General features: G+C 35.6%; 2 protein-coding genes across 4 annotated transcripts in view; one reads left to right on the plus strand and one right to left on the minus strand.

Annotated features, from left to right (window-relative positions):
- The window catches only part of LOC146000147 (putative glutamate receptor), a 342,647-nt gene that overhangs the window by 187,302 nt on the left and 135,028 nt on the right, over positions 1-20,317 (minus strand). The window lies entirely within an intron of this gene.
- Positions 1-20,317, plus strand: part of LOC146000220 (ATP-binding cassette sub-family G member 4-like) — a 46,205-nt gene that overhangs the window by 10,168 nt on the left and 15,720 nt on the right. For 2 of the 3 annotated variants that reach the window (XM_083137618.1, XM_083137619.1), the window contains 4 exons: positions 12,762-12,951; positions 13,841-13,986; positions 15,155-15,393; positions 18,367-18,504. In XM_083137618.1, coding sequence (XP_082993744.1) covers positions 12,762-12,951; positions 13,841-13,986; positions 15,155-15,393; positions 18,367-18,504 — 713 coding nt within the window. The remainder of the gene's footprint in view (positions 1-12,761; positions 12,952-13,840; positions 13,987-15,154; positions 15,394-18,366; positions 18,505-20,317) is intronic. The other variant, XM_083137620.1, reaches the window with a different exon arrangement.

Here is a 20,317-nt window from a genome sequence, read left to right on the forward strand (position 1 = left end):
CTAACAATAGACCCGTTAATTGACATTAATGGCTTTTTTATTCATTATCGAGGGGTGACGCTATTGTTATTTAATCTAGCGCCACGTGTCGTGTGTGGAGGAGGAGATGAGTCATCGATGACTCATGCACACGTGTGAGTTTGAAATTAATGGTTTTCCATTAGTGCACAAAAGACACTATTATGTATTCCGTTTTTGACCTAAGCTAACACTATTGTTGTATATTATATATGCGTTTCTGCCGGATATGAGTCACAGATGATTTATACAGACGTTGGAGTTTGGAATTAATGGTTTTTCCATTAAGGTACAAAAGACACTATTGTGGAGTTCGTTTTCGGACTATTCTAACACTATTGTTGTATATTATATATGCGTTTCTGCCGGATATGAGTCATGGGTGCTTTATACAGACGTGGGAACTTGGAATTAATGGTTTTTCCATTAATGTACAAACGCCATTTTGGCGTCGGTGGTGAGTCATATTTGGTATAATTAAGGATCCGGATTTACCCGTATTCAACCGGTGCCGACGCGTTCGATCGGAGGTAGAAGATATTATAACACATGTTCGCTTTAAAGGCGAAGAAATTGAACGATGTATTCTATATGCAAACGAAGTATGCGAGCGGAATCCATGTTATTAATATTAACCTGTTACGGAAGAACCTGTTATGTGGTTGCATTCATCGGCACCCCCAAACCGCGCGCGTTCATGGACACGCGTGGGGGAAGAAAGGGTCGCCATTGTTACGGCCCCCTTCGCTTGGTCTTCTTCCGAAGTTGAATGGAAGTCAAGTGTCGCCAAATTTTTACACACGAGTATTGATTTTCTTTGAGGTTCCAATTTTATTTGGCAGAAGTAATCTACGCGTTATTTCTGCCGCCTTTCGTAACATTGCAAAGACTATTTGACCAAAACCGTAAGGAATTTGGTTGAACTAAGAACATTCAGTTCCAGTATCTACAAGTTAAAGTGGATGGCAGCCACTATTTGCCCTTATTTCGGGGTTGCGAACCACGGACCATTTGATTATTGCCTTATATACATCAGGATTCACGTAAAATTGACCAGATGTTTTTACTGTTAGGGACAATATTTCGCATTTTTTTGTGTGTTTTTACTCAGAAAACGCTATTTGAACGATTCAAGCAAGAGTTCGCATGGCAATTTAGACACACAAACTGTGTTTCTTCAACTTTAGCTGAAATTTAGGTTTATTTTTTACTCTAATATCACAATTTCTTCTATTCAGACAACATTTTTTATTAAATTTTGGACTCACAAAGACATTTTTCAACTTTTAACTTGTTATTTTAAAAGTTTATTTCCATTTTTTACTCTAATATCACAATTTCTTCTATTCAGGCAACATTTTTTATTAAATTTTGGACTCACAAAGACATTTTTCAACTTTTAACTTGCTATTTTAAAAGTTTATTTCCATTTTTACTCTAATATCACAATTTCATCTATTCTGGCAGGAGTGTTTATTCCAGTTTAGACTTGCAAAGATAATTTTTTCAACTTCTTTTATTAATTTTTCTATTTATTGCCTTTTGTATCTTATATTTATTAATTCTTAACTTTGAGTTTTGTTCTTTATTTAAAGAATTTCTCTAATCACTAAGGAAGAAGTACTTTTAAGTAAAACTGTACCCACAAACTTTATTATTACTATTATTATAATTATTATTATTATTATTGTTGTTGTTTTTTGTTTTGATGTAGTTGTTGAATCTTGTTGTTGTTGTTAGGGTTTATTGACTTCCACTACGGTATTTTTGGTTTGGTTCGTAGGAAAGTTTGTTTATTTTAGAGTTTCCTCGGTATTTTCTTACTGTTAGGGTAGGTAAAGTTTCCTAAATATATGAGTAGGGTTCCATATATTCTTGTTCTTGCATGTTTTTCATATGATGTGATCACCACAACTCTCCAAGTGATTTTACTGCATGTTTCCATTTTTATTGAGGCTTAGTGATTCCTAGAGCCACTTTATGCATGACAGAAAGCTTGAAAATTTTGATCTCAGATAGCCGTCAACCTTATGTCAGAGTATTTTCGAGTATATTTTAGTCTTATTATGGCCCACTAGAATATCACGGCTTGCTTATTTTTTAAGTATGTTGCGCAGTTATTGTATTTTTGCTTTTGCTTTCTAGATAAACTGTATGAAATGTTTAATATTTGTACTTTTTGCACTTATAAGAGGCCAAACTTTTACTGTAACTAAAATTATTATGTCTCTAGGCACTGAAACCCCTTTACCAAGAGTACTATAACTGCATGTTTATTAATATTGTTTCTTTCATCCCTCAAATATAACAATTTAACAATATAATGACTAATCACAGGACAAGTCGATGTTAGCATATGACTACGTGGCTCTTAAGTCCACCTGCCAAACTTTTCTTACCATGCTATTTACTCTTATAGTTTTTTATTCGGGGTACATTTCAAGTACTACTTGACTTTTTGAGTGTTTGATTAACACCAGGGGTTATTTGTATCTGTTATGCTGTATTATTTGAGGCTTCTAATTTTTATTCTACAATCACTATATGTCCATGAGAACTAAATTCCACTGACTGAAGCTTAAAGCTTAGGCTCTGCAGCATGTTGAATGGTTAAGCACTGGTCAATATGAATTTTACAGAGGCTAGTAGGAGGCATAGGAACACACGCCAGAGCATTATTAGCGTGCAAGAAGCACTTTCAGGGAGTACTACGAGGAAACGAAGTTGATTTTTTTTGAGGGCTTTACCAGTTACACAGCCAATATTTGCTATTTCAAGTAACTACATGTACCAGAACATTTTACAGCCCAACACTAACTAGACTTCAATTTATACTATATTAGGGGCTAAATGTAGCAAGAACACTGATTGTACATACTTTTGAGAATCCAACTATATAAGGATTTTTTCTATGTAAGTATATTTTTATTGATTACTAACTTTAACAGACCAATCAGGAAGACAACAAAATTCACTAAACTTAGTACTATAGTGTAGGTGATTGCATGAAAAGTAGAAATTGTAACATCCACAAGATTTCGCTTTTTTTTGCTTTTGTGACTAATCGTAACGCTGAGGATGAATGGATGGCCAAAAATCTTAAGGACTGGATGTATTTTACCACTACAGACGCCTATGTAGAAACACTAGAGTACTGTTAGCTTTCAAAATTGAGGATAAACTGTACTGTTTCTTAAATATTTTGTACTTGGCACGTTACAGTTATATCCATTTCAGGACAAATATTGCTAAAACTCTCAAATTTACTGGTACAAGTTGATATTTCTGCTATCAGAGGAATTAACAACCCTATTTTACAAACAAATGGTATTGTTTACACTTTATTTACTTCAATCTGAGACTAATATTTTACAGTAATTGAATCATTCAGCCCTAGTCAATACTTTACTGCATCAGAAAGTTTGTTATTAATCTAATAAGTATGCTATTTTGTGATATTCTAATGCAAACGTTGTTTAATTCACTGGTTATAATGCAAACTTTTGCACAAATTCGATATATTCACTACCTTCAAACCAAACAATTGTACTTATTTAGCGCATTTCATTTATATTTCTTGTAATTAACTTATGTTTCTTATAATTAACAAACTAAACTAATTACTTTGGCATGTTAAAAACCTTATTTTTTACTATTTCCTATTCTATCAGGTTCTATATTGCTGTTTTTATCAATTATGTAAGACCACACTCTGGTAAATGCACATAGAGTATTAGTAATCCCAAAGTGGTGTTTTTGGTGTCCAAGTTCAGATGAGAGTCTGCTATGTGCCTTTTGCAGGGGATTGCATGTGAAGTGTATGCATATTGAGCATTATTGAGTGTGTAGGCTTCCAAGTTTTGCTGTTATTTTCCTATAATTCTGCGAGACTGTAGAGAGTTCTCCCTTTTCAACCAGTTTTCTTTCATTGATTGGATACTTTTTGGGAACTTAGCAGTTTTTTATGTTATGAAGCAGATTGTTGTAGAATATTTTGCATGGTCTTTTGTGATATTGAGTGCCTGCTGTAACGGAAGTAAGTATCTTTCCTTCTTGTGTTGATGTTCTCGTGTAGGTTTCCTATTTTCGGTCAAGTTGCAGTAGGGAACTTAACAGTTTTTTATGTTATGAAGCAGATTGTTGTAGAATATTTTGCATGGTCTTTTGTGATATTGAGTGGGTGCTGTAATGGTAGTAAGTATCTTTCCTTTTTGTGTTGATGTTCTTGTGTAGGTTTCCTATTTTCTGTCAAGTTGCAGTACTTAGAATAATCGCTATTGTCTTATTGATCTACGAAGCTCCTTTGAATAATCATTTGCATGTGACCCTATACTCCACGCTGTACTTTGTTCTGGGAGCTATCTTTTGAAGCCTTGGCATTCTGCTAGTACAGTATTATTATCGTAGAGGTAAATTAGTTCGTGAAAATATGTATTTTTCTGATTAACTATAGTCACTTAGTTGTTCTAGCAGGTATAAGTAGTTACTGCTGATGTTGTTAATTTTCTATTCGCAGGGGCTATGTATGATGTAGCGTATTTGTGTTGGCTGTCCCTTTTATTCCTATGTTGTTGAGTTTCTCCATAAGCATGTCCTGTTTTACTCTATTCTATGCCTTGTTGCTGCTAGATATCTGAGGTATGTTGCTGGTTCATATCTGAGGTAGCTTGTTTGACTATCTATTATTTTTGCTATGGCTGTGGCTATTGATGTCCCTTTCTGAATTCCATGTTGGTTTCTGTTTATCCTTGTTGCTGCTTGTTATCTGAGTTAGGTTGTTTGACTTCAGGACTATCCTTTTTTAACTTTATTGTTGATTGCTGTTTTGTTTATTTCCTTATTTGTTTTTATTTATTAACTGAATCTATTTGTTTTGTGTCTTGTAATATTATTTACTATAGTAACAAAATTATTTTTAAAAATTGATATTTATCAACATACTTGTATATTTCTTGTTCAGTATTTGTCAAAGTTTAATTTATTTTGTCCGCTATCTTTAGCAAGTAACACTATTTTGAAATTTAATATATAAATTCATGAAAATTTACTGTAATTTTATATCAACTAACATATTTATACAAAACAAATAGATTCAGTTAACAAATAAAAACAAATAAGGAAATAAACAAAACAGCAATCAACAATAAAGTTAAAAAAGGATAGTCCTGAAGTCAAACAACCTAACTCAGATAACAAGCAGCAACAAGGATAAACAGAAACCAACATGGAATTCAGAAAGGGACATCAATAGCCACAGCCATAGCAAAAATAATAGATAGTCAAACAAGCTACCTCAGATATGAACCAGCAACATACCTCAGATATCTAGCAGCAACAAGGCATAGAATAGAGTAAAACAGGACATGCTTATGGAGAAACTCAACAACATAGGAATAAAAGGGACAGCCAACACAAATACGCTACATCATACATAGCCCCTGCGAATAGAAAATTAACAACATCAGCAGTAACTACTTATACCTGCTAGAACAACTAAGTGACTATAGTTAATCAGAAAAATACATATTTTCACGAACTAATTTACCTCTACGATAATAATACTGTACTAGCAGAATGCCAAGGCTTCAAAAGATAGCTCCCAGAACAAAGTACAGCGTGGAGTATAGGGTCACATGCAAATGATTATTCAAAGGAGCTTCGTAGATCAATAAGACAATAGCGATTATTCTAAGTACTGCAACTTGACAGAAAATAGGAAACCTACACAAGAACATCAACACAAAAAGGAAAGATACTTACTACCATTACAGCACCCACTCAATATCACAAAAGACCATGCAAAATATTCTACAACAATCTGCTTCATAACATAAAAAACTGTTAAGTTCCCTACTGCAACTTGACCGAAAATAGGAAACCTACACGAGAACATCAACACAAGAAGGAAAGATACTTACTTCCGTTACAGCAGGCACTCAATATCACAAAAGACCATGCAAAATATTCTACAACAATCTGCTTCATAACATAAAAAACTGCTAAGTTCCCAAAAAGTATCCAATCAATGAAAGAAAACTGGTTGAAAAGGGAGAACTCTCTACAGTCTCGCAGAATTATAGGAAAATAACAGCAAAACTTGGAAGCCTACACACTCAATAATGCTCAATATGCATACACTTCACATGCAATCCCCTGCAAAAGGCACATAGCAGACTCTCATCTGAACTTGGACACCAAAAACACCACTTTGGGATTACTAATACTCTATGTGCATTTACCAGAGTGTGGTCTTACATAATTGATAAAAACAGCAATATAGAACCTGATAGAATAGGAAATAGTAAAAAATAAGGTTTTTAACATGCCAAAGTAATTAGTTTAGTTTGTTAATTATAAGAAACATAAGTTAATTACAAGAAATATAAATGAAATGCGCTAAATAAGTACAATTGTTTGGTTTGAAGGTAGTGAATATATCGAATTTGTGCAAAAGTTTGCATTATAACCAGTGAATTAAACAACGTTTGCATTAGAATATCACAAAATAGCATACTTATTAGATTAATAACAAACTTTCTGATGCAGTAAAGTATTGACTAGGGCTGAATGATTCAATTACTGTAAAATATTAGTCTCAGATTGAAGTAAATAAAGTGTAAACAATACCATTTGTTTGTAAAATAGGGTTGTTAATTCCTCTGATAGCAGAAATATCAACTTGTACCAGTAAATTTGAGAGTTTTAGCAATATTTGTCCTGAAATGGATATAACTGTAACGTGCCAAGTACAAAATATTTAAGAAACAGTACAGTTTATCCTCAATTTTGAAAGCTAACAGTACTCTAGTGTTTCTACATAGGCGTCTGTAGTGGTAAAATACATCCAGTCCTTAAGATTTTTGGCCATCCATTCATCCTCAGCGTTACGATTAGTCACAAAAGCAAAAAAAAGCGAAATCTTGTGGATGTTACAATTTCTACTTTTCATGCAATCACCTACACTATAGTACTAAGTTTAGTGAATTTTGTTGTCTTCCTGATTGGTCTGTTAAAGTTAGTAATCAATAAAAATATACTTACATAGAAAAAATCCTTATATAGTTGGATTCTCAAAAGTATGTACAATCAGTGTTCTTGCTACATTTAGCCCCTAATATAGTATAAATTGAAGTCTAGTTAGTGTTGGGCTGTAAAATGTTCTGGTACATGTAGTTACTTGAAATAGCAAATATTGGCTGTGTAACTGGTAAAGCCCTCAAAAAAAATCAACTTCGTTTCCTCGTAGTACTCCCTGAAAGTGCTTCTTGCACGCTAATAATGCTCTGGCGTGTGTTCCTATGCCTCCTACTAGCCTCTGTAAAATTCATATTGACCAGTGCTTAACCATTCAACATGCTGCAGAGCCTAAGCTTTAAGCTTCAGTCAGTGGAATTTAGTTCTCATGGACATATAGTGATTGTAGAATAAAAATTAGAAGCCTCAAATAATACAGCATAACAGATACAAATAACCCCTGGTGTTAATCAAACACTCAAAAAGTCAAGTAGTACTTGAAATGTACCCCGAATAAAAAACTATAAGAGTAAATAGCATGGTAAGAAAAGTTTGGCAGGTGGACTTAAGAGCCACGTAGTCATATGCTAACATCGACTTGTCCTGTGATTAGTCATTATATTGTTAAATTGTTATATTTGAGGGATGAAAGAAACAATATTAATAAACATGCAGTTATAGTACTCTTGGTAAAGGGGTTTCAGTGCCTAGAGACATAATAATTTTAGTTACAGTAAAAGTTTGGCCTCTTATAAGTGCAAAAAGTACAAATATTAAACATTTCATACAGTTTATCTAGAAAGCAAAAGCAAAAATACAATAACTGCGCAACATACTTAAAAAATAAGCAAGCCGTGATATTCTAGTGGGCCATAATAAGACTAAAATATACTCGAAAATACTCTGACATAAGGTTGACGGCTATCTGAGATCAAAATTTTCAAGCTTTCTGTCATGCATAAAGTGGCTCTAGGAATCACTAAGCCTCAATAAAAATGGAAACATGCAGTAAAATCACTTGGAGAGTTGTGGTGATCACATCATATGAAAAACATGCAAGAACAAGAATATATGGAACCCTACTCATATATTTAGGAAACTTTACCTACCCTAACAGTAAGAAAATACCGAGGAAACTCTAAAATAAACAAACTTTCCTACGAACCAAACCAAAAATACCGTAGTGGAAGTCAATAAACCCTAACAACAACAACAAGATTCAACAACTACATCAAAACAAAAAACAACAACAATAATAATAATAATAATTATAATAATAGTAATAATAAAGTTTGTGGGTACAGTTTTACTTAAAAGTACTTCTTCCTTAGTGATTAGAGAAATTCTTTAAATAAAGAACAAAACTCAAAGTTAAGAATTAATAAATATAAGATACAAAAGGCAATAAATAGAAAAATTAATAAAAGAAGTTGAAAAAATTATCTTTGCAAGTCTAAACTGGAATAAACACTCCTGCCAGAATAGATGAAATTGTGATATTAGAGTAAAAATGGAAATAAACTTTTAAAATAGCAAGTTAAAAGTTGAAAAATGTCTTTGTGAGTCCAAAATTTAATAAAAAATGTTGCCTGAATAGAAGAAATTGTGATATTAGAGTAAAAAATGGAAATAAACTTTTAAAATAACAAGTTAAAAGTTGAAAAATGTCTTTGTGAGTCCAAAATTTAATAAAAAATGTTGTCTGAATAGAAGAAATTGTGATATTAGAGTAAAAAATAAACCTAAATTTCAGCTAAAGTTGAAGAAACACAGTTTGTGTGTCTAAATTGCCATGCGAACTCTTGCTTGAATCGTTCAAATAGCGTTTTCTGAGTAAAAACACACAAAAAAATGCGAAATATTGTCCCTAACAGTAAAAACATCTGGTCAATTTTACGTGAATCCTGATGTATATAAGGCAATAATCAAATGGTCCGTGGTTCGCAACCCCGAAATAAGGGCAAATAGTGGCTGCCATCCACTTTAACTTGTAGATACTGGAACTGAATGTTCTTAGTTCAACCAAATTCCTTACGGTTTTGGTCAAATAGTCTTTGCAATGTTACGAAAGGCGGCAGAAATAACGCGTAGATTACTTCTGCCAAATAAAATTGGAACCTCAAAGAAAATCAATACTCGTGTGTAAAAATTTGGCGACACTTGACTTCCATTCAACTTCGGAAGAAGACCAAGCGAAGGGGGCCGTAACAATGGCGACCCTTTCTTCCCCCACGCGTGTCCATGAACGCGCGCGGTTTGGGGGTGCCGATGAATGCAACCACATAACAGGTTCTTCCGTAACAGGTTAATATTAATAACATGGATTCCGCTCGCATACTTCGTTTGCATATAGAATACATCGTTCAATTTCTTCGCCTTTAAAGCGAACATGTGTTATAATATCTTCTACCTCCGATCGAACGCGTCGGCACCGGTTGAATACGGGTAAATCCGGATCCTTAATTATACCAAATATGACTCACCACCAACGCCAAAATGGCGTTTGTACATTAATGGAAAAACCATTAATTCCAAGTTCCCACGTCTGTATAAAGCACCCATGACTCATATCCGGCAGAAACGCATATATAATATACAACAATAGTGTTAGAATAGTCCGAAAATGAACTCCACAATAGTGTCTTTTGTACCTTAATGGAAAAACCATTAATTCCAAACTCCAACGTCTGTATAAATCATCTGTGACTCATATCCGGCAGAAACGCATATATAATATACAACAATAGTGTTAGCTTAGGTCAAAAACGGAATACATAATAGTGTCTTTTGTGCACTAATGGAAAACCATTAATTTCAAACTCACACGTGTGCATGAGTCATCGATGACTCATCTCCTCCTCCACACACGACACGTGGCGCTAGATTAAATAACAATAGCGTCACCCCTCGATAATGAATAAAAAAGCCATTAATGTCAATTAACGGGTCTATTGTTAGGTCTAAAGTATTTTCCCTTCTACTAGTATTTCCTTCAAGTTTTTATTTAAGATTTCTCAGGAAACTTGAAGAATGTGAAGGCTAATTGACCTCGGACAACAGTTGTTAGTAATTTCGTCAGACCTGGTACCACCTTCTATTCCCAAGCAATTGTTGGGAAAACTCATAAAACAAAGGCAAACCTTGAAAAGAAGATAAAAGAACTCGTACCACTTCTGTGAATATGAGCCACTTTACGAAGTTTTTCTAACAATAATACAATTATTAAATGTAGGTATTTTCAAATTATGTAATGTTTTCTCTCGTTATGTGTTTTTCAACTTCTCTACATATGTACAATTATTTAGTCACAGTATACGGCAAGTAAATTACAGAAAAAATAGTAGTCTTTCATCAAATAAATGTTCACTCATTCTCTTCACATGTTTTCCGTTTAATATATTAATATAAAATAACAAAGATCTTGCCGTTCAAATATAGAGCTGTAGTGTATCGCTGGAACAGTGATAAATTTTGCATTTATTTTTATTTCTAATGCGTTATCGATATCTTATACGTGCAGGGGAGTCAAATCGGAGTAGCGAGCAGAAATTTTGTGCAAACAATTTTTAACTAAACTGTACGCGCGTGTAATGAAAGTGAAATGGCATAAAAACATGTTTCAAATGTAAAATATGCTCTCTCTTCTGTTCACACCATCCGTCTCGTGACGCTTGTGCCTCCAGCATTTTGTTTTCGGTCGTAAGCAACGTATTCTATATACCTAGGTAAAGTTGAAGTCCTGATTCAACGTCACTTTATTATTATTATTATTATTATTATTATTATTATTATTATTATTATTAAAAAACATCATCAGTTTTCCTCTGACAACCATATATCAAGTCCACATGGAGCCCAGTATATCCTCCCCTTATTCGTTTCTCACAAATAGCGTCCGTCTTAAGCGCCTTGTACACGATCAAATAAATCATGAGCCCGACCCTGTGGCCGAGTGGTTAGCACATCGCGCTGCGACGCCAAGGGTCCCGGGTTCGAATCCCGGTCGGGCTTGGTTGTTTGTGAATGTCTATTCATCAATTTCATCATTTTATCACTCATCCCCATCTTCGCAAATTAGCCAAGAGGCACAAAACGCGAAGTAAAATAAACTAAATCAATCAAATAAATCATGAACAAGTCCTTGAATTGAACGCTAAAAAGGAAATGACTTCAGAGACAACGTCATTTTCCTCATTGGATCCAAGGTTCGGTCAAATAATTTCTATTTATGAATGGTTCTAATTAACGCGGTCTGACTGTCAGCCAATCAGAGCACATGCTATTGAAATCGATTATCGAAAAGCGACCTCTGGGTCACGAATGCAGATGTAATGGCGGCCATGTAAACAATATATCACTTCACATTTTTAAAAAACGATAACTATTCAACAGAGAGGAATAACGTTTCGTATTAAATGGTTTTAGATACAAAAGAATGGCGTTGCTTCAATACATACTTTATAGCATTTACTCTACACGTATGGAAGAATATTTTAGTTTTTTTTTCAATTATAAACACCGTGCACTCACCATAGACGGTGTAACTCGATGTGCATTTCGTGCAAAGCTAACCGGAATGTTCCATGAAATGGAATGTTTTCGTGTAAATGTAAAGTGCTATCTGCTGTAAGATGTTTTGAAGCATTTACTTAGCATCTATGCTAGCAAAAATGTTAAACGAAATGCTTCCGTTTAAAGAGTGCTCGAGAAAATACATCACTTTTTTCTAGTTTCTAATATGCCGTACTTCTATCTTTGGAAATAAAATTATCTTTGTTACAGGTAATAGTTAGTCTATTTATTTCATTCCATGCCGTACACACTGCCACAGTTTGGTCAAATGTGAACTTGTACAATTTTTCTTTGTGTACATGAGCATTTTCAGACCATTCAAGATTTCAAATGGGAACGCTGTTCAACGACTTTCAATTGCGTTCAATTCAACGACTTGTTCATGATTAATTTGATACTGTACAAAGTGCTTTTGGAACTGACAGGACTTGTGAAATCCATGTGGAGCAAACGCGATGTTGCCAATTCAGTTTCTTTAGAGATTTCATATCGTGAAATTGCGATTACCTTTGGTAGGTTGCGTTAGAGTAGAGGAGACAAATGTGCAATAGTCGGCCAAAGTGGAATACCATGATTTTTACAACTACATACGTCTACCATCTATCGGGGTAGTTTTGAACTATCAGACGGTGTGTACAGGTGACAGCACTGATGCAACCCACGCGTCCATTGTGGATTTTTTGCAGAGAAGGAATGTGCATTTTATTTTTTGTTGAATTTTCATATCAAAATGTGCAAAATTAAAGTAATTACAGTTAAAACAAAAAGGGTATTCCACATTTGCCTCCTCTACTCTATTGTGTTGTGAATGTAGAGACCTTGGGAGTATAACGTCGTCGCAGTTCGTGTTGGATGTCTAACACTGCAGGTAAAAGTGACAACAGTGCTTCTCAGAAAAGCAGGCATTGGCTCGAAACCAGATACGCGTCTGGTTGTCTTCCTTATGTCAAAGATAACGAACTGGCGTTCGAATCAGGACTTCAACTATATTAGAATCTGTTCCGATAAAGGTTCGTTCATAGAAAACAGGAGACTAGCAAATATAAATTCTTTGTTCTCTATTACTTTCTATAGTATTGATCTAACAACTATTCACAAGAATAGTGAATTCGTTCAAAAATAGATTCAGACATTGAAATAGATATAAATACTTTCAGTGTAGATGGATACAGTGGTTCCGTCACCACACAAATAAATGGCAGCACGAATCGGCCACACGGAAAGTGCTCAACATACATCATGCAGAATTTCGAGTTTCTTCCGCACCTGACGGTTAAGGAAACTATGCAAGTAGCAGCAGGGTTGAAACTAGGAAATAAAGCGAAGGAAGGGGAGAAGAGAACCTTGGTAAGTAATACATATGCGTTTTCAATAGTACTAGTATGATGATTTCGTCTCAGAGTTGAAATCATTGAAATGTATCTTCTTTGGGAATCAAACCAGTTTCTTATAACATATTCACGTAGGTTTAAGTTTTTGTGTTATGGTCTTGCAGTGCTCTTCGAGCAGTTGGTTCTACTGGATGCGCCTACCTAAGTATAACCACAGACTTAGAAGTCTGTGGTATAACGTAAGAGATGTTCCCTTGAATATTCGAAATAACTACTTCTGAAAGGTAATTTATGAGCATCTGGCAACACTGGATATACACAGAGATGTACATTTTTGCAGTGACACCTAAAATCTGTGTTCGCAGGCATTATTTGGAATATGTATTTTTTGGTGCGCTTTGTACAGTCACATGCAAATAAATTCTAGGATTCAAGCAGTGTTCGAATTACAGGTGGAAGATATGGAATACCCTTTGGATTTTCTGTCCTATGCTCAATGTTCCTAAATTAATAATTCTTGAGGCTGGCTGATTGCCCGAGAAAACCTCTTCAGTATTCCTAAATTAATTCCCAACTAGGGATCGTAGTTTTGATGTTCAATAAGTTTCAGTATTACAACAATTGTAAGGTGAGAAAGTGATTATTGTAAAACTAAATCTTCGTGAAAAGAACGGAAAAATCTGAACTGTAAGTTATACTTAAACGAAATTTTAGTTTTTAAATAATATATATTGTAATAAATAAACGTTAAATAGTACACTTTGCTCAGAGTTTGAATTGACTAAATAATAATTAAGATAGACATATTTTGTTCAGTTCAAAGTGAGCTACGAACTCTTTTGTCCAATACAACCTTATGTGATAAAATTAAACCCCCTTTTTCCTCAACTTTTCTGTTGTTTCAGATCTCGCACATTCTAGATCTGTTATGCCTCACCCCGTGCAGCAAAACCAGGGTAGGAAATCTGTCTGGAGGGGAGAAGAAAAGGCTCTCGATTGGGGTCGAACTCATCACGAACCCAAGAATCATGTTCCTCGACGAGCCGACAAGGTACGAGAAAATTTCACAGAATACTGCTAGTTTCTTTGCCTTCAAAATATCGATATCTGTAAAAACGAATGGAGATATTGAATCTACTCTTTCTCAGAGAGAAATAAAGTGACACTGCATAATGATCTACTTTCGTTAATTTATAAACTTAGTTTTCAAGATACTGTGTTTTACAGCAGACTTTACAAACACTAAGTTGCTGACCAAGGTTTAGTGTTTTTAATATGGAAACAAGGCTTAATTATATTACAATCAGACTTTACATTATTTTCAATTCTACTGAAAGTCAGGCGCAGTATAAGCATTATTAATTATCCTCCACGTATTCAAGCACCTTTACAATGCTGACAATGCAATTATGTTTTGGATATCTTACGATGCTTTTCTACCTATCTAGGATAATCGCGACGGTGTGCATGAATTATGAAGTGATGAAAGATTTGAACATATGATCCTGGCTTCGAAGCGCGCTAAGCTAAATACTCCGTAACAGAGCTCGACGATAACAGTATTACCTAATGCACTTTTTATGTACATAATAATATGTTTTGGAACTAGTACATCTTTAATATGTTTTCAAATAAAATAGAAAGTGCACAAATTTACTAATTTCATACCAGATAACTGAGGCATATTCTAAAGTGAATTAGCCATACGAGTGGATATAGGCCTACATATAGTACAATACATCTTTATATGTTACATTATGTTTGTAGGATGAGCAATACCATCTATGTCCTGCAACAAAGTCTTTAAATATAGATGTTACATTCGATGATCAAATTTCCTCCTATATCTCGATATCGGCATCGAAGTTACCGGATAGAGTTCCGGCATGAACATGGATGATCTTTGAGAGTGTACCTTCATCAATTTCATTTTATAACCACTCATCCTCATCTTCGCGATTAGCCAAGAGTTGACAGATATGCGAAGTAAAATATACCAAATCAATCAATTATACTTAAACTTGCTAATTTTTAAGCATTGTCCAGCTAAGGTATATTATATATTGACAAAGCTCATGATTTTTATCAGTATCTAAAAATCCAAACAAAATATTGTACACGAAATATTGGTTCCATTCCAATCTACATATACAGAGTGGGTAATTATGAAATATTTAACATGTTAATTCCCTATTCAAAGTTTTTCTTGGCTATTTCAGTGGCCTGGACAGTTCTTCATCCATCCAGCTGATGCTTCACCTCAAGTCTTTGGTCCGAGATGGCCGCGCGGTGATCTGCACCATTCACCAACCGAGTTCGAAAGTCTTCGGGCTTTTCGACCACCTCTATGTCCTCTCCAGAGGCAACTGTATATACCGCGGTTCGCCAGAAGAGGTCCTTCCGTTCTTCCGGTCAGTGGGACTGCAATGTCCTCGCCTCTACAACCCTGCAGACTTTGGTAAGTTTATATATATATGTAAATGTAAATATATATTTGGTTGTAGCTTCTCAGCTATGCACCAGTTACAATTGTTTTACATTTCTTAATTTTACAATTTCATAATTTTATAATACAATATTTTCTCTTACAATATATTTGGTAAGTACATATATTATTTTCTTAGTCAAGTGTTGACAAGGCGTATACCTCATTATACGAGGTGTGTTAAAAAAAAGACCGAACTTTTGCTGTTCTTGCTTTATTGCTCACGATACACACTTTCAACCACTATCCCCTTCAAAGTATTCTCTCCCAGCGTCAATACACCTTTGCCATCGTTTCTTTCAATTTTGGAACGCCTACTGAAACGCACTTTTTTCGATGGCGCGCAGTACTCTCGTCGCATATTTTCCTGAATTTCCTCGATGGTCTGGAAACGCCGTCCTTTCAAAGTGGTTTTCAGTTTGGAAAAGAGAAAAAAGTCTGCAGGGGCCAAGTCCAGAGAATAGGGTGCGTGGGGCACAACAGAAGTGCGATTTTTAGCAGATAACTTGTGACAAGGAGCGATGTGTGAGGTGGAGCGTTGTCATGATGCAACATTCACGACCGATTCCCCCCTCTTCCTACGCACAGCATCTCTCAATCGTGTTAGAATTCTTTGGTAGACTTAGTTGTTTACCGTCTGACCAGGTGGTACAAATTCATGGTGCACAACGTCTTTCCAATCACAAAACACAACCATCATCACCTTGATTTTTCACCGACTCATCCGTGCTTTCTTTGATCGAGGAGACCCTTTCCCCACCCATTACGAAGACTGCCTCTTCGTTTCCACATCGCATCCATTAACCCATGCCTCATCTCCTGTTACGATGTTCTTGAGAAAGTTTTCATCCGCATTTGCATTTGCAAGCAGTTCCTGACAGATTTGAACTCGATTCTGCCAACAAATGAGGAACGAATTTTGCACTGACGCGATGCAAGTCAAGTTTTTCAGTCAGGATATTATGGCAGGATCCTACACTTATGCCAACTTCTTCAGTAACCTCACGGACAGTTGAACGACGATTTTCACGAATTACAGCGCGAACAATCTCAACATTTTGGTCGTCTGTTGACGTGGAAGGTCGTCCAGCCCTTGGATTTTTAGGAATCGAACTCCTGCCTCCTTGAAGCGCTTAAACCAATCATAGCACTTCGTTCGGCTCATGCAGTCATCCCACTATACTTGATTAAGCATTTGGAATGTTTCCGTAAAAATTTTCCCAGGTTTAACACAAAATTTCACACACACGCGTTGTTCCTCCAACTCGATCACTGTTGCTTTGTCACTAATCCAACGAGCCGCTTGTGCACGACCTCACTCAATCGGCTGCTACTCGACAACTAATGCATAGATCGGAACCCAGTAAAAGGCGATCTCTTACCAAGATATTCCGCTAGGTGCGCACGGTAGCCCGATCACGCCATCTGCAACCGTTGGCGGGCTATTAAAAAAGTTCGGTCTTTTTTTTTTTTAACAAACCTCTTATCCTGCTTCTTTTAGATCTCTTAAGAAATAATCACGTGTAGTTACATGAAGACGACATTCAAATATAATATGATCAGGTGTTTATTCAGTTGCACCACACTGACAGATTGAGGATTACACAATCTTCCTAGTGTACAAGTCTTTAGGGGCTAGGGTGTAATTTAGCCGACATCGAAGAAGGCTTGTTAAAGAATTTCTTGAAATATTTATGTCTTGATACCAAGGTTCTTTAGGTATAAGTGGTTGAATTGAATAGTATTTTTCCCATTAGTCTTCCCTATAATTGTCCATTGTTTCTGCCAACTTACTTTGGTAAGTTACCCATCTGTCCATTTGTCTGTGCAATATACTAAACTGCAGCAAGGTGGGAGTTCTAGAGGTGAGTCCGTCCGGGATACTCAACAAACACGAATAGATGACGTCAAGCGGAGGATCTTTAATGTTGTTATAATTTTAACAGTTTTGCTGCAATTAACTTACCAATAAACGATAATTGATGTTGAATAATGCTTGAAAAATCTTTAATCGGAAGAGAAGAACTATAGAATTGTCGTTTTGTGCACGTTTGTGAGAACTTTCGATTAAAACTCCCGAGAACACGAAAGTGCGCCTATTCCACTTCGAACAATCCATCTGTACTTTAGTCTGCGTGTTATGAATATTTTATCCTGTAAAGTGGGATTCATGAGTGCAAATTGTCCATGACTATTTTCATTCATTTTTCTCTTACATTCTATGTGTTTATAAACCATGGATTTTTTGTATGCTGGTGCATATGTTGTCAACGGTTCGTTTTGAGTTTTCTTTTATTTCTTGAAGCTCTTATTGGGTCAAATAAAGTGCACGAACGTGGTGATGGACAATTTGCACGATAATACTCATGGATCCCACTTTACGTCATACTTTTTAAGGAACTAATGGACGACTGTGGCAGAAACAGTGCCTCGGGTGAAGCAAATTAACTCCGCCTGACAGAAATAGTTTGGCAAAACAACCAAAGCTCCATAACAGGGCGTGCAAAACAAAGCTGGTATTCTCACCAATGACAAACAAAATATCGTAATTGTGGTAAACTGCTGTGCGTCAAACGATAATCTCTAAATTGTGTATTACCTACGACGGTGACAAAAATGTTGAAAATATTTCAGCGTGAGGGGCAACTTGCATCAGTAGATGGCGCATGCGCTCCTTCGCCTTGCAGCCTCAACAAAAGACAGTCGGTTCCCAGTTTTCCGCCGCTCTAAGAACATTCCAATGCTCGTTATCAACCCACTGTACATCTCCTGGGACAGTTTAGATTAGCCATTGAACCCTATAATTTGTAGAGTTCAAGGGGATTAGCATATTACCAACAGGATAAACCTCGTATAGATCCACTGCAATTTACATATCATTGACCCTTCCTTGAGTGAGAACTGAGAATCACTTCAAGACATGTAAAATGCCTCTTATCTTTTCAGTCATAGAAGTAGCAAGCGGAGACTATGGGGAAGTGAACGACAAACTAGCAGCGTTCGTAATTACAGACGAGAACAGCTTGGCGACCAGCATCGAATCACCCGACTGCTCGCCTGAGCTGGATGACGTCACAGAAAGAAGTGAGAACAACTTCCTACTTGTACACTTTGTGTGGTTGACATGATTTTGACAAGCTGGCATGCAGTTATAAGGGGAAAGGGCAGCGATTGCCATTGAATTGTACACGCATGTTCAGATAAATTACCAAACTCGATAAGATGAAAGAGGAGTGCACATATGGCGCTTTGTTTGTCGCCGGTACATACAGTGGAATGTATGAATAGAGGAGAAGGTCTAAATATGGACGAAGGTTTAAATATGGGTTTTGGAGTTATCAGCACTCCCGGGTACTGCAGCCTGGCAGAGGTTATGGGAACTGGTTATCTCTCAAGGACAAGGGTTGAGGCGCCAATTTGCAAGAGAAAGTGGTGGTTAGTTTCGGCCTTGGATGCTGTTATAGAATTGCGACCTCCGAAAACTTTTTGCAGGTATGTTTTAACTCAGCGTTTTCTCAATTCTCATCTGCTTTGTATAGGTTATGATATTAGCGGTACATAAAACAAATGTGGGCCTTTATAATTCCGTGATTTGTTTGTGAAATATGTACAGTGGGATCCATGAGTATTACCATGCAAATTGTCCATCACCATGTTCGTGCACTTTATTTGACCCACTAAGAGCTTCAAGAATTGAAAGAAAACTCAAAATAAGCTGTTGATAACTTCTGCACCAGCATACATAGAAATCCATCGCTTAAAAACAAACAGGATGTACGAAAAAAATTAATGAAAATAGTCATGGACAATTTGCAGTGTAATACTAATGGATCCCACTGTACCACAGAGAGCGAAAATAAATCGAAGAAGAAAAATAGCGTGATGGTCTAAATATGGGCTATAACATGAGGTCTAATGTTGAGATCACATTTTCAACAAATATTTGGATGTTTTTCTTAATTTCGATTTTTCCCATCCTGCGTGATTTTCAAAGCAAAAGATGATTCATAAATATGACTTTTATAATGTTTTAGCGATAAATGACTATTTTTAAAAATTTTAATTGCTTTTTGTGATATTGCCACTAGTAGCCCATATTTAGACCACAATTTTGAAATACATCATTTTACCATTTTTTGGAAATTGATTTTTTAAAATATGGAGACCTTTTATACTTTAGCATGCTTTTACATTTAAGTATATATTTCATAGATATGCATTTTAAAGGCAGGTGCTTGATATATTAATTTTTTTCCTCCCAAAATGACAAAATAAAGAGGGGGGCCCATATTTAAACCGTTTCCTCTACCACCGAGAAAATCTTGCATAGCATTTTCGTTCATTTTGGAGTGTATTTTGATCTCACATTGGGTAAAATCAAAATGAATGAACATGCCGATGGACAATTTGCAGGCTAAATTTAGGATTTACTTTACTTTTCTTCCACTTTTGGCTAATCGCGAAGATTTGCCGACTAATATTTGTACATCTACTCTACAAATATTTCAAGCCACAAATATTTTAGCAGAATTTCGAGCCATTTCCCTTCAGACCTTTTGCAGTGATGAGAGGTTCACAGCATTCTATCAAATTTCTACCACTGAATGTTAGACACACTTAAATTTAAAGAAAATAATATTTTAGGAAAGGATTATTTGGAAACACTAACTTCAAAACATTGGCTGCGATTACTCCTGTTAATTGGATTGTAGTATCACAGCAAGCGTGACTTAAGTACAATTCATTTGTGCAGTTAGTTTGGTTAGCGTTAGATGATTCACAGAATCATCTTCGGAATTGCAGAGCTCTGCACTTTACACCTGCAGGTTTAATAATTGACTGATATTTAACTGTACAACAAATCTAGATTATCTTAATCTTCATTACGGTTTTTGCT

This window comes from Lepisma saccharinum, chromosome 16, assembly GCF_977018435.1.
Source record: "Lepisma saccharinum chromosome 16, izLepSacc3.1, whole genome shotgun sequence".
Classification (NCBI taxonomy): Eukaryota; Metazoa; Arthropoda; class Insecta; order Zygentoma; family Lepismatidae; genus Lepisma; species Lepisma saccharinum.